This window comes from Pogona vitticeps, chromosome 11, assembly GCF_051106095.1.
Source record: "Pogona vitticeps strain Pit_001003342236 chromosome 11, PviZW2.1, whole genome shotgun sequence".
Taxonomy (NCBI): domain Eukaryota; kingdom Metazoa; phylum Chordata; class Lepidosauria; order Squamata; family Agamidae; genus Pogona; species Pogona vitticeps.
Window position 1 is genome coordinate 9276137 of NC_135793.1, and position 14849 is coordinate 9290985.

At 44.7% G+C, this 14849-nt stretch overlaps 1 protein-coding gene across 1 annotated transcript; it reads right to left on the reverse strand.

Moving 5' to 3' along the window:
• Positions 1 to 973: 973 nt before the first annotated feature.
• FUNDC2 (FUN14 domain containing 2) lies at positions 974 to 12924 on the reverse strand. The gene is made up of 5 exons (XM_072981516.2): positions 12677 to 12924; positions 7674 to 7821; positions 7417 to 7492; positions 5808 to 5945; positions 974 to 4576 (listed from the first exon to the last, which is right to left on the reverse strand). The coding sequence occupies exons 1-5, from the start codon at positions 12837 to 12839 to the stop codon at positions 4499 to 4501; spliced, it is 603 nt and encodes a 200-aa protein (XP_072837617.2). The 5' UTR covers positions 12840 to 12924; the 3' UTR covers positions 974 to 4498.
• Between the last annotated feature and the right edge of the window lie 1925 nt (positions 12925 to 14849).

The window sequence follows — 14849 nt, forward strand, 5'->3', positions numbered from 1 at the left end:
TGTGGTCTACCAAGCCATTCTAGTACCCAGAACGCTCCTACCACCACCACAAAAACCCAAACACTTTTGAAGTGAAAAAAGGAATTGTTCCTTCTGGAAACCCCTTAAGACAAGCAGTGCTTATTTTAAACAAGGTACAGTTGTTTAAAATAATTTTTAAAAACTATACAAAACCAGACTTCTGGTTTCATTTCCATCCCTCACCTTTAGGATGCACAGTGACCCTCAAGTTCCGACAGTCGAAATACAGCCCCTGGACCTTCTTAACTCCTTGCTGTAGATAGCCACAAATCTGTATCACAGCAAGCAAGACTGGGCTATGAAATCTCTCTAGTTCAAAAGTGGTCTCGGCTATACATATCTGGAGCAAACCAATCAACTCCCCCACACGTAGTTTATTTTTAATTCCAGCTTTTGTCCAAGAAGGAAGTATACATGGTCAGTATGGTTCCAAAAATCGGGATGGAGGTACAAGCTCAGTGGTAGAACCTGTTTTTATACTGAAGCTTCCAGGTTCACTCCCTGGCATCTCCTTTATCTTATCCTGACAGTTCCAGCTTGAAATCCTAGAGAGCTGCTGGTAATCGGCATTGACAGCAATGAGCGAGATGGATCAGCTCTCTCTGTTTTGAGGTGGGGGGGGGGGGTTCAGCAAATGGACTGTATGCAGAAAGTCCCAGAATCAAGCCTGTTTAAAACATGGTCAGCAAGGATGCCTGCTTTAATCACTGGAAAGCTGCTGCTTAGTGGGCTTGAAGGATCAGTTTGAATGGAGTTGCTTTGCATATTTAGGAAAAATATCTTGGACTGAGGGAGTGGGTTAATGCTAACACAAAAACATGTTAAATTTCTTATTTGGAGGTTCTTCATTGTGGCCTCTGCCCTCTCCACTCACTGGTGAGGAATTCTGAGAGATGGAGCCCAGCCTCTACTGTAGATAATTTTAAGAGTAAACAAACACACATGACACAACTTGGCAAAACCTGTTTATTTTGAATTCTCACTTCACACATTTAAATATCATATAAAAACCGCTGTACAATCTTTGTTTCTTTAGGTCCAGGTGTGGATGGTTGCGGAGTTCTGAATTTGTTTCTGCAACCACCAGTGCAATTAAACTTAGCCTTCACTTCTCACTCAGGTCACCAACATCCCCAATGAAAACACTCAACAAAGTGAAATCCTTTCTACTGCAGTAATCTCTGCTTCTGGCCCAGAAGTCTAAAGCCTTCCCTGCCTTTTTGGTTTCCAAATGAGATCAGCTTATTCTAGCCTTGATCTCCACTTCCTAAGTACACTACTTTAGGGATTTCTTGCTGCATCATCAAACTTAAGATTGTCAGTCCACTTGATAAATCATATTATCAAAACAGAGCTAAAACCACGACGTAGTAGCCACCTGCTTGCTCCACAATGCAGCTACGCAAGGAAACAGGAGTAAAAACAATTTATCCTTGCCCACCAGCAGGCTTACGACACAGGACTATGAGGTCACCTGAGCTGGGGTAAAGAGAATGGGACATTTTACCCAGCAAAGTTTGGCAAAGGGGAACTCTTGCAGCACATGGTTACCTTCCAAGCGTTTTCTCAGGAACAATGAGACTTTTTAATAGCCCCAAAGCTTTCAGCGCCTTAATGAATCTGCAAGCCTGAAGCAACAGATCCCACAATCTGCTCTTGCCACACCTGACTCTACAAGGGGCCTGTTTTGTTTCAGAGAGATAAAACCAGGAACCCTATTTATGATGATTAAAGCAACCACTCCCATTATTTGGGAGAGCCGCACCCTAGTGGTTGACCACATGCCATTCAACCCCTGCCATCTCCACTCAAAAGGTGCTAGACTAAAACAGGTGCCAATTGCTACTATTCAAAACCAAGGAAAGCCTCTATCAGCCTACCAGACCCACAGCCTGGATGGACAAGAGGCTCAGCACCAGTTTCACTCCTCCTCCAGTCCTGTTAGCCACTGATATGAATGAAATTCTCCCCAGCACAGCTAACAGCAATGAACAAAATCACTAAAGACAACACTGGCAGCACAGGAATTGATGGCACAGCAAACATGTTTTAGTAGCATGGCAGGGGTTCGTTCACTCTTCAGCAGTGAACGAACTGCTGGTTTCTACGGAAGTTGAGTATAACTCAATTGGGGCTAGAACAATTTTTGAGTGCCAATGGCAGTTATGGCTAGGGATGATGGAAGGTGTAGCATAACATGCTCAGAAGGCTCCAGATCCTGGACAAAGAAGATGCTTTCTTGCTGCTTTCCGGTCCCCAGCTGGCACAAACCAAAGACAAAGCAGTATCTGGTCTTTACCAGAAAAGCTAGGAACATTTTGTCCAGTGTCTTTGCTGTCAGTGACCTAAACTGGGCTTCAACCGGCATCTACGCTTTCCCCACATTTCAATTATTTGATCTGATTGAAAACCAAGACCAAGCTACTAAACATTTTAGAATCAGCAAGCTAGCAGGTTCCTCCTCCTGTTGTACAATGAAAAGGACCTCTTCGTCATCTTTGATTTCCTTACTGAGGTCTTCACCTTTGATAGCATTGTAGGAAACATGGGCTCCCTGATCCCCAATATAAATGACAGCTGGGTAGTTTCCGGCCAGTAGTGATGCCATCAACCACTACATGCAGATCAAGAGAGTCAGCAAGGAGAAGGGCAAAATTATCAAGTGGTCTGACTTAACTCTGGACCAAAAAGAAGACACTGGATGTGAGACAGATGCTGGAGAAGCTGCCTGGCAATTGGAGATGTCCATTAACATCCATATCAGGACTCTGGAGAAGGTGAGCCTCTTCCATGGTTCTGAGGCTGGGGTTTCTTGATGAAACTGGCGTTCAAGTTGTGCCTCCAGATCTTTAACTCTGATGAGTACATCTGCTGGAAGAGGAACACTGACAAGCAGATATATTTAATCAAGGAGGGAAAATTGGCTGTGGTAGTAGATGACGGTGTGATTCAGTATGACTTGCCGATAGTGGGCTGCTGGTTTGGAATGATCAGCATCCTTAACGTCCAAGGGAGCAAGATGGGGAAGAGGTGGACAGCCAGCATCAAGAGCATCAACTTCTCAGACCAATCTTACCTGCTGAAGAAGGACCTTGTGGAAGCAGTAGCAGAGTGTCCAGAGGATAATGGATCCTAATCAAGAAAGGGGTGCTGGATGTAGCAGCAGCTGAAGGCACAGAGGACATGAGTGTGGGCCAAACGTTGGACTAGTTAGACAGCAGCCATGCCTTTCTCTTGTCTTCTAGTTAGATATGATCGTGCCCAGATGAAGCTCAAGCACTGTCTCTCCTCCTCCTTGAAGACAGATAAAGCACGACCAGCAGGAAGAGCTTTTCTCCATCAGTCCCACAAAGGGAAAACCGAATCCTGAGGTGCCACACTCAAGATCAGCTTCCTCATTCTGCCTCCTTGGAAACCCTTCTGCAGCCTATCCCTCTCCAGACAATGATGGCTGTTCCTCTCAGGTCGGCGCTTGTAACAGCTGTCACGGAGCTTCCTACCTCCTCTTCCCATCTTCACTGAAGAATTGGGGTGGGCAGCAGTTAGCACTGCACCCAGTGTTTCCTCTAAACTATGACAAGAGGCTGAGGCTCCCCAGTTCTTAACTTTAGTTGTGTGCTGCTTCTTCCCTGCTCCTCTCCAGACAGCTCAAAGAGAACTGCACAGGAGTGCAGGGGACATTCCCATCAAAGGGCAGAAAACTTAGGTAACTATATGCTGGCTAAGATCTCCCAGCATAAGAGCCAAAAAAGTTCATCTTGAAACATCACTAAAGTGCAGGCTGCAATTGTTCCAATTTTTTCAACTTTGCCACACCTTTTTTGGCAGGTGAGGACAACAAAGAATCCGAGGCAGTTGTCAGAGTTTCCACAGCCCCCCCCCCCCCAGCTCAGTGATTCAAGGAAGAGGTATAAATAACAGCTTGATGATGCCAAGAGTATCTGTTTTGACTCCCACTTTGCTCAGAGGCACCCACACAGCCTGCTCAAGAACGAGCCAATGCAAGACACCAGTTATTTCAGGACAGGCCCGGGCACGCCCTACCCTTTCCAGCCAAGTCTGTGTGCCCTTTTCAGCTACAGGCACAAGCTGCATGCCTGCCACTCAAGGACAAATACAAAGAAGAATGTACATACTAAGAGAAGGGAGTGCTATGGGTATAAACTGGTCTTTGTACGTCATCCTACTGGAAAAGAAAAACTGGGGAACAGGAATTCTTAAAAAAACGTGTATCTCGGGACAGCTTGACAACAGGTGGCCTTTAGCCTAATCCTATCTCACCCAAGCCAATCAAATCAAAAGGGGAAAAGCAAAAGGAGCTACTGGTAGTGTTTCTGGAAGCCATGATGCATATAGAAGGAAGAAGAAAAACTTGGGGGAGAGAATGTTTCTGCGGGCAGGTCAGTCAATAACTGAGAAGACAATGGCCGTTAACAGCAGCATAGGGAAGGGCTGAGTGACCAGATCTAGGTGGATCCTAAGAGGCCATGCCGAGCAGAAACCCTCCAACAAATCCTCCAGTCAGGACAACGTTCTTCTTCAGGAAGCAGATAACCTACACAGAGGAAAGAAAGGTTTAAACTGTCCACGCTAGTTGTTCTCTTAATGCGACTGCAAAAGATTCCAAATCCAGCACTTACAGTACAGTGGTGCCCCGCATAGCGACGATAATCCGTGCAGCAAAAATCGCTGCAAAGTGATTTCATCGCTATGCGGAAATAAAAAGCCCATAGGAATGCATTAAAACCCATTTAATGCGTTCCTATGGGCAAAAAACTCACCTTTAAGCGAAAATCCTCCATACGGTGGCCATTTTCGCTGTCCAGTAAGCGAGGAATCCGGGCAAAAACACAGCAGGCGGCCATTTTATTTACCCAGCGGCCATTTTGGAACCGCTGATTAGCTGTTGGAAAATCATCGGTATGCGATGATCGGTATGCGAAACAGGGTACTGATCATCGCAAAGCGATATTTTCCTATCTAAACCATTGCAATGCGATCGCAAAAACGATCGCAAAAAATTCATCGCTATGCGGATTCGTCATTAAATGAGGCACCCGTTAAGCGAGGCACCCACCGTATTTCGGGAAAAAGCAAAATTAAGTAAACATATTGTTTCTTGAAAACTTAGATCAGCTGATGCCAAACAAATATGATGAACACCAGCATTGAGCAAGACTCAGAAGCTTCCTCCAGGAAGACTGAAAGATCCACTGAACTTGCATGGTATCTAATCCATTTGCTCAACCAACCTATGAAAGATATGTGGGGAAAGTGGACTAAAGAGCACAGAAGTGAGTGAGCAGCATACTCCTTACAGAAAAAAATACTGCAGTTGTTTAGTCTAGGAATGTGCCAAACACAGAGCACCCCTACCCCCACAAAAACCTGGAGCCAGTTCTCTACCATTCACAAGTTCTGAAATTTATGTGCTTACTACTCCAGTCCCTGTCAATCATCTTCACCCTCTTCCCATCCTATTAGTTCAGTTTAACCTGTCCAGGAAGGAGGTGCCAATGAACTCCTGCCTGACTCCAGTACAGGAAGAAACAGAGTTCTTGCGCTGTCACCCTTTTCTGTTCTGTCACCCGAGACAACAGACTCAGTACATCTCATGCTAGAGCCAGTCCTGATACTTGCCGACCCCTCCCCCCGACCCATCTTGTCCGTCCTCTTCCCACCCTGCCTTCATTTTATGCTTCGCCGTCCTTCCTCCATCTACTACCCAAATGTCACCAGAAACTTGCTCCCAGCCAAGGCTCTGCAATCCAAACCAACAGTCTCACCTCATCTACTCGGGTCTTCACTTCTGGCGATAGCTGGCCGGTTTTGCCGCTGTGAAATTTCAGTTGCTCTTTGGCTTTGCTCACATCCCGCTCAACCATCTGCCAGTCGATTTTGATGTACCCAGTGTGATTTGCGATCTGGAGTAGGAAAAGACTTCCTGAAGCAGAACATTTTACATGCTTTGGCAGATTCCAGAGTTTCTTGCTAAGCTGCTTGCTTTTCTACACCACCACAGTGGGGCCCCAGGCGTACCACCTTTCAGTGAATTACACATATTGTACAGCGAGAGTGGCAAACACCTCCCAGATCAAAATCAGTTTCACTAGGGAAGCTGCGTTCCAGGGGTGGGTGGGGCCAAAACAGTGGGGCCAAAAAATCCTAGCCTGTTTTATCTTAATGCTTTTACTTCCAGTAACCAAACTTTAGGAAAGGCATTTCAAAATAGAGAAAACTGTACAACAGCTGGGATGGAACAAATGCTGGTGTTGTGGGGAAGTCTGGGTGGCCTTCTGAAGAATTCCTTAAAGGCCAGACTGGGACCTCAGGAGGGCCAAATTCAGCCCTAGGGCCTCTTCACTGTTTGGATTTGAGGACTGAGCAGCAATCTGGGCCTCGGCTCCAATAGCATGCAGAAATATCTTGCTCTCTATCAGTAAGCGTGGTAATCTCATACAGCAAATCAGGACTGAAGGGTTTTGATACTCACAGATATCCTACAGTGGATTTTGAGAAAATGTCAGGAACAAACAAATGTTACCAGTGCCAGCACCTAGCAAGGCTTGGCAGGAGCCTGCAGAGCCGAGTCAGGCCCTAACCCAATAGACCTAGCCATGCAGTACCTATCCATTTATAGGCCCACATGACAGGTGGTGAATGTTCTAGTCCTGCCCCTTCCCCGTATTCCAGTGCTCTTGCTCTTCTACATATGAAGGGCAATGGATTTGAAGAGGAGATCCTTTGCTATCCATAGGGGCTCTCCGTGTGAGGCAGGACCTTGATTTTACAGCGGAAGCTCTCCCTCTTCAGAAGCATCATTCCTCATGCACAGGACAGCAGGGAAAACGAAAACAGAAGGTGGGGTGCTAGTGTATTTCCTTCTATATGTGGTGACCATCAAAAGATGATCACCACATATAGAGCTAGCACATGGTAATTTCATAGGGATGTTGTGCTGAAGATTAGAAAACAGCAATGAGAAGCAACAGCCCAGATGTTTCTAGGACGATCACACCTACCATTCCTAGCCACTGGCCATGCTGACAGTGGCTGATAGGAACTAGAATCCAACAACATCTAGAAGGCCACAGAATCTTCAGCTTTGTTCTTTCGAAGAAATGCATTTCAAGAGCTAACAGCATGGCACAAGAGCCAACAATATATAGCTGAAACCACTGTTAACTTCATTCTGACACTCTGCACTCTTAGGGTGTGATTTTAAAAACTCATTGAGTCTTCCAGCCCAACTCTCCCACACAAGCAGCGAGGATCTGAATGGGGATGGTTGCTCGTGGCCCCTCATCCAAAAAAAATATGACTACAGACACTTTGCTGAAGTTCGACAGCCGAGAGGCCCAGCTCTCAAGCCCCTGAAAGGAGGCAGTTACCAACCTGAAGCAGAAAGAAGCCACCTCCTACTGCAGTTGCTGCCAGTTTCCCAACCTTCTGGAAGATGAACCCTGTGCACCTGGAAATCAAAACAGGGAACATGCAGGAAAAATACTGCAGAAAAGCCCCCACGGTTGTCTGCAGGAAGGGAAAGGGCAGTGTGAAGCACCGGGACGGTGGCATTCCATGGGTTTATTTGGTGGGTCAACGTCCCACTTGCCCTCCAACACAAACACAGCTCGTGGGTGCTATTTCCTCACCATCCTGTGACGCCTCCGATGGCCAGCTGGGTTGCAACGTTGTACTTTTCTGCACTGGATCCGGAGTTGGGCTTGAAAAGCTTGCGCCACCACGGCCGGTTCTTTGTGTACTCGGCTAGATCCAGCACATCATCACTGAGCTGCTTTCCTGGAAATTGAGGTGGAATGGATGAGCAAAGAGGAAAAGAAAGCTAAACTGTTCTCCCATTAAGCACCCAACAACTCCACAATTTTGGCCTATGTAAGTTACAGTTTATGTCTGGAGTTTAAACAGCAGCAGACCCCCAAAAAGGTGGAAGAAAAAAGAGCATCCACAAGAATCTTATACTTGCCAGCGGTGTGTGTGACACCTTAGTGTTATTGAGTCTTCATAACTTAGAAGAGCCTTCCTTGACTGTAATGACAGAAATGATCACATATGGAATCTTAAATGCCCAACCTATCCTTTTCTTTAACTTGGTCTCTAATCTGGTTTTAACAAGATTCTCAGCAGACCCAATCAATAAGGCCAATGGCCAGAAATTGTAAGAGTTGCAGTCTAAAATATCTGGAGGGCATGAAGTAGGAGAAAGCTGCTTTACTGTGGCAGCTGGATGCTTCTGTATTCATTTCACTCTTTGAACTGCTTTGGGTTATATTTTCCACTAAGAAACATGAAGACATCTTATGCCAAATCATCTTTTACCAAATCAGATCAATGATCCACCAAGGCTAGCACTTTCCACTCATCTGGAGAGCAGGCATCCAAGATCCCAGTTAGAGGTTATCCCCAGCCTGAGTCTGACAATCAGAATTAATATCCATCATCGCTGTTCCAGGACTGCAGGGTCTTTGCACCTTTGCTGAAGGAAATTTGTGTGCACCAAAGGATTGTATGTGTTCCTCCCCTGGCTAGTGATGGATGTACATTGCTGTTGTTTTTGTTTGCTGGGGGGGTAGAGTCTCCCTGCTTTCCAGTGGTTTTGCTAGAGGTCATATGACACCACCATATTTCTGAGTCACATGACACAATTTTCCAACCTAGGATTTTGTCTGGATGTGACTCTACATGGCTTGAAACCTGTAGTCATTCATGTGGACATCTATGCCTCCCCCATCCCCAAGTTTATTACCATCTAATCTGATGAAGAATTCTATAGAGCACAAAAGTTTACATAGCTTGGCAGTTATAGTTTATCCTAATTAGGTCATTATCTACCTCTTGGTTTGGAGCTTGGAATTTTATTTTAACACCTGTGGACTGTATCAATTCTTTTCTGGATGTTTATAGCCCTGTCATCAAAGACATTTTTCAATGAAAATGCTCAGGACTGAAGACAGACATTCTAGAATGCATTGAACTGTGTCCTGTATCCTGATCAACGTTCCCTCTAAGCTTTGTGCTGCAGCCAGTGCTGCCACCCATTTGGTTCTGGTCATGGCCGAAACACCATGTGTGTGGGGTGGGGCTCCTGCCCAGTGCTGGAGGAAAATTAGAGGGAACGTTGATCCTGGTCCAGTGAATTATGCCTGGAAATGTGTACTTGGCATAGTTTTTAAATTGCTGTTCAACATGGAATTTAGATAGATTGGAACAACTGTTCATAGATCTTCCTCCATTCACCCCTATTCTTGAGCCAGGGGAGACTAATAGGGAGATATATAGGCAGAGGAGCTAATAAATGTCTGGAAGTACAAAGGTGCATTACCAAACATTTTAAATTTTGAGCATTTGTGGTTTTGTTTTGGAGAAATACCTACAACTATTACTGATGATCTTAACCACCAAAAACACTATCTAAACTAAAACATTTAGATGTTAATTCTGGCTAAGTTACAAAAATTTTTCCTAGCTTTTCTTTAACTTAAAATGTTTTAGAAATAAAACACACATTTCCAACCTGCAGAACCAGAAGATAACAAAGGGAACATCCTATGCTTTCATTTAGCAAGCTAAAGAAAATAAAATCTGATCATAAACTGCTCTGAGCACAGGGGACATTTCTGAAGGCTGACACCTTTTGGTAAGGGCAAGTGTGGTGCAACTGATACCCAGGATTGAGGTATGTCAGAAGCCTAGTTTATACATGCTGCCAAGTCACTTAAGTCCATGTGTTTGGCTGACTGGTGCAAACAAATCATCCTTGAATTTAAAAAGGAGCACATGAGGAGGAAGTCTTCTCCCAAATCTGAAGTCTTCTCCCAAATATGCTTGTTTTCCAACATGTTGTATCCATGGACAGAATTCCATCAAGCAACTTTCCTGCTCATAGCCTAAGCTGATATTGTCCAGCAAAAAAACTTTACTCACTGCTAATGTGGAAAATGTCCTGAGATTTATTTTGTCTAAAGTTTTCTCTGTGTGCGATTTCACTGTTAGCTGCCACGAGTGCTGCATTTTAAGGAAGAAATCATAGCACACAGCGTGATGCAATAAAGCAGAAGTGATACACCCCTTCTTAAAGAATTCAATTTTCAGTAGCCTGCTTCCTTAAGCCTGGCCTTAAAGCCATGTCCGTTTTTCCAAGTCACACTCTTCTAATGTTCTTAAGAGCAAGATACACACACATTTACTTTGTCTAGATCCTATTATCTACTTATGTTGACATGAATCCAGCAGCAAAGTGCCACCAGTTAAGAAGTGAAGCTCTTTTGCGTGCTGTCACATGACTAGCAGGTGACAAGAAAAATAAGCACCAACTTCTTAACTAGTGGCAATTCACTGCTGAAATTTACAAAAGTGTCATACTTGTGGATGAAAATAATATAGTTCTGGATTAGAAGACGCAAAATATCAAGAAATGCTTACTTATTATATAAAGAACAGGGGTACTGTCTGATTCAAAAGCCCCTCCCACAACTGCAAATGCTATGGGTGTCATCTACTATTAATGGAAACTTATTCACCTTTATTCTTACTTCATATGATCCAGAGAGGAGCATGCCACCAATTAGAGGTTAAGCATTAGGACTGCTTATGTCCAAGCACAGATCTGGCAACTGACCCCTAGCCAACACAAAATCAAATTGATTTTGATTTAACATAAAGAGCTTCAGGACAATAGTCCTAAAATTGTACATCGACGCCAGCTGCTTTGGCTCTTCTTCCAAAGTGTCATTCTAGTACTGTACTACACTTTTTCATGTCATAATTCTGCATATATGTTATGCATTTTTCAAATCATCATATTTAGCACCCAGCATCTTCAAGCAAATCAATCCCAAAACATACCTGATAAAATATGGTTCCTCAAGAGCACACACCTTTTTGAAATGGAAAATCCTATCTATATGAAATGGTCTCTCCCACTTCCACCAAAAACATGCCTTTAACTTCAAAAAGTTACTTTTTACTACAAATCCCAAAACAGGGTGGATTTGATTTAAATCAAATTTATTTAAATCATGACTTAATTTGATTTTTTTTAAAAAAAACACACATTGATTTTTATCCACCCTGTCCCCTAGCCAACTGATTTGCTTTATTAATAATATTCGGAGCTTGGAAAGGTGGTGGTGGAGAGACATTACAACTTCCTCAGTCGCCCAGTCTGTGTGAGCAATGTGATGCTTACTTAGTAGTTTAATTTTTCAATTACTCATCATGTTGGCTGGGACATTCAGGAGCCGTAGCCCAAAAGTTACTTCCAAACTCTGTAGCCAGTTCTGAAAGAGAAAAGAACTGACCACAAAAGGCTTTCCTCAAAGAGAGCTGCCAGCAAAATCCTGCTAGCACAATCTCAACATTCAATTCTGGTCGGCAAAATGGGCATGTTTTAAAGAAGGACAGCACTAGTACAAGGACTGACGGTTGCTGTTTTTTGTTTTAATATTTGCTCCATTTAGTTTGAAGGGTGTGTGTGTTGGGTCTTTTAAAACCTGATGGTGTGTTCTGTGCCATCAAGTCAGAACGAACCTAACAGGGCTTCCAAAGGCAAGTGAGATATTTTAAGGAGTGGTTTTACCAGTTCCACTCCCCCAATGAGTTTCCATGGCCAAGCAGGGATTCGAACCCTGTTCTCCGGTGTCTCATCGTTACACACCCCAAATCCTCGGGACGGGGTTCAGTTAGAAGCTGAAGACTGCAAAATGCTCCATCGTTTACAAAAAAAGCCTCACTGAAGACAGCGGGGCCCCTCAACCACGCTTAAAACCAGTTTATACTGCTACAGTATTATGCAAAACGAAAATGAACAAAATATCGTTACATAAGACCAAGCCCAGAGAATGTAATGGGAGTATCTGTAGAAATCACATTAGTAAAGGAGCAGCAGAGTGAGATTTAATCCCCATGCAGTCATTATAAGTTAAATAAATAAATAAATTAACTAACTGGGCGGTTCTGGAGGCCAGCATCTCTGCCTGCCCCACTCTACAGGGTCGTTGTGAGGAAAACACCACAAAGGAGGTCTCTAGAGCCCCGAAACTCACGAGGTACATGAACACCCATCACCTATATAAGCCCCAACACAAACACACACACGGAACATGGGCTTTGTAGCACCTTGAGACTTAACCCAATTATTTCTGTGTGAGCTTAGATACCATCTCCTCCTCCAGATGCCAGATGAGCTGAGCTCGTTTCTCCCTTTATTTCCACTTTCAGTATTGTTTAATACTGTATCGCCAGCTGCCTCAGATCCTCTGGAGGAGAAAGGCAGGGTAGAAACGTGTTTGCACATAAACAGTAAATACAGTAATCTATGGGTTGCACCCACGAGCCCCCACAGTGAAATCAATAGTCACGTCTCAAAGCTGCCACCGTACTTTGCTTTTTATTTATGTGTTTATTTTCTGTTGCTGAGGAAAGACGCTCCCCTCTCTGAAAAATTATATACAAGAAAGAAGGGGGGCGTTAATAAATCAGGTTTTTTTAAAAAATTCTAACGGGTCATTTTGAACGGGAAGGGGCGGAGGCGGAGCTAAGCGGTTTTTTCTAAAAACCGGCTTCCACTAAAGGTGACGTCACGCCAACGGTCCCTTTTCGAACGGGGGGGGGAGTACAGAATTCCAACGCCCCTCACCTGGCATAGCGTCGGTCTCGCGCCCCTGCTGTTGCTGCTGCTGCGCCCGCTTCTTACGCTTGGCCTCTTGCTCGAGCCGGACGAGGGAGGAGCACGAATGGGCGCCGCTAGCCTGTGACGTCGGGAGCTCTAGCTCCTCCTCCTCTTCTTCGTCCTCCTCCATAGAGTCTCTCTAGCTAGCCGGCTTTCTCCCTCTCTTCTGCCCCGCCGCTCGCCCCCCACTCTCTCTCTTCGCGCATGCGTGTTCCTAGATACTCGCGGGGCGGCAGAGGGCTGTTAAGGGAGGGCAGAAGCCACGCCTCCGCGCGGGAATCGTCACACACACAAACTCCTCCCACCCGCCTGGCTGAGGCTCGTGACAGAGACGCTTCTGAGGGTCTCCTTGTTTATCTCCTAGGAAACTCCCCGAGTAGGCGGGGCTTGGCCTGAGGGCTCGCGCCCCGCCCACTATTTGACGTCATCGAGCCAAAGGGTCCGCCTCCCGTAATCTAAGAAGCGGGGCGGAGGGTGTGGTGGCGGTTTGTGTGTGTGTGGATGCGGATGATGGGTAGGGTGGTCTTTAGGATACCCAGACATGTCCTTGTTCAGAGACATCATCTTTCAGAACTTCAGCGAGGAGGCTTCTACTACATTTCCCGGGGTCCACGCATTAGAAAAAAAGTACCTCTGAGCAAGTGCAGAGGTTTTGGAAAAGCATCTGTGCATGTGCAGAGTTTTACCAAACCCAAGTATAATCATCACTGTCGTGGTTCTTTATAAGGAGACAGAACGGAGCATGACCTATTTCTTTTGCACAAATTTAACTTCCCTTCAGACAGGCACTGCTCCTTGCCACATGCAGAGTTTAAGAAACCCAAAGGACATAATGCCTCTGAGCATACAGTATGCAGAATGTTTTTTTTTAAAACACAGAAGGCCTATGTATGGCATTCTCGTTTCTTAAACAAACCAGACTTTTATTAAGAGGAACGTCACTCAAATCTAAGCAATTAATTACCTTCTAAGATTAAAAGACGGAGGGAGACCAAAGTGTCATTTTAAAAAAGGAATTTGTTGCATTGGAATGTCTTGAACTGAGCAGTAAAAATACTGCACATACGCTAGCAATCACATAAACTGGATTCACATAATCTTACAGTCTTGGAAAACAACAGAATGAGGGCATTCTAGTTGATTGACAATCTTGATTATTCATCTGATTCTTAGATAATGATGAATTCAGTGCAAGGACATAGTACATCTTACTGGGGGGGGGAAAGTCAGTTGATTACACATCTAATCTTTCACAAATGCACATTGCTTCAGCTTGCACCATTTTTTAAAAATCAGTAACAGGCAAGGGTTCTGACAAGCAGAGAGCTGCTGGTTGTCAGAATTGTAACGAACTCTAACAAACCTTTTCCCCTCCTGCCAGCCACTGATCTTTCTCTTGGAGGGAAGGGCTTGAGAAACATAATTACCCCCAAAATGAAAAGCTGGCACAATTCTCAACATTATTTAGGTATCTGACTATGGAGCCGGAGGTTGAGAGTTCGATTCCTCACTGTGCCACTTTGACAAACACTGGAACTGATGACCCAAAGGGTCCCTTCCAGTTCTGCAGTTCTGAGATGAAGACGAGGATGATGAGTGTGAGCAATCTTCTGTTGCTAATATTTCAGCTGGAAGGTACTGCTGATTCTGACGCCACAAGAAACCCAGTAATCAGATGTAGCTGTTGGTATCATCAGACAGATCCTACACCAACTACTGAGCATCCCGTTGCCATCAAATCCCTTGAATCCCTTTCCTGTACCACAGTCAGAGAAAGGAAGTGTTCTTCTTTTCTGCATTATGCTCACAACATCCCTTGGAGGAAGGTCAGTCTGAAGGAGGGCGACTGGACCAAACTATCTGGAAGTAGACACCAAGCCCACGAGCACTATACCTGCGGCTTCTTTTTATGGACACGTGCTGTGCAAATGTACAGGTAGAGCTTTCTTTATTAGTCTGCCTCCATGAACAGGGCAAAATTAAGGCCTGCTGAGGCCCTAGCCAAAGTCCAGTTTAAGAAGCTGCAGGAGTACAGAAAAAAAGTAACAGATTACTTATTTAGAGGCTCTTTGTAACCCCAAGGGCTAAATGTTTACTTCATTAATGCATAAATCGGACACACTTGTCTGTATTGCAAACC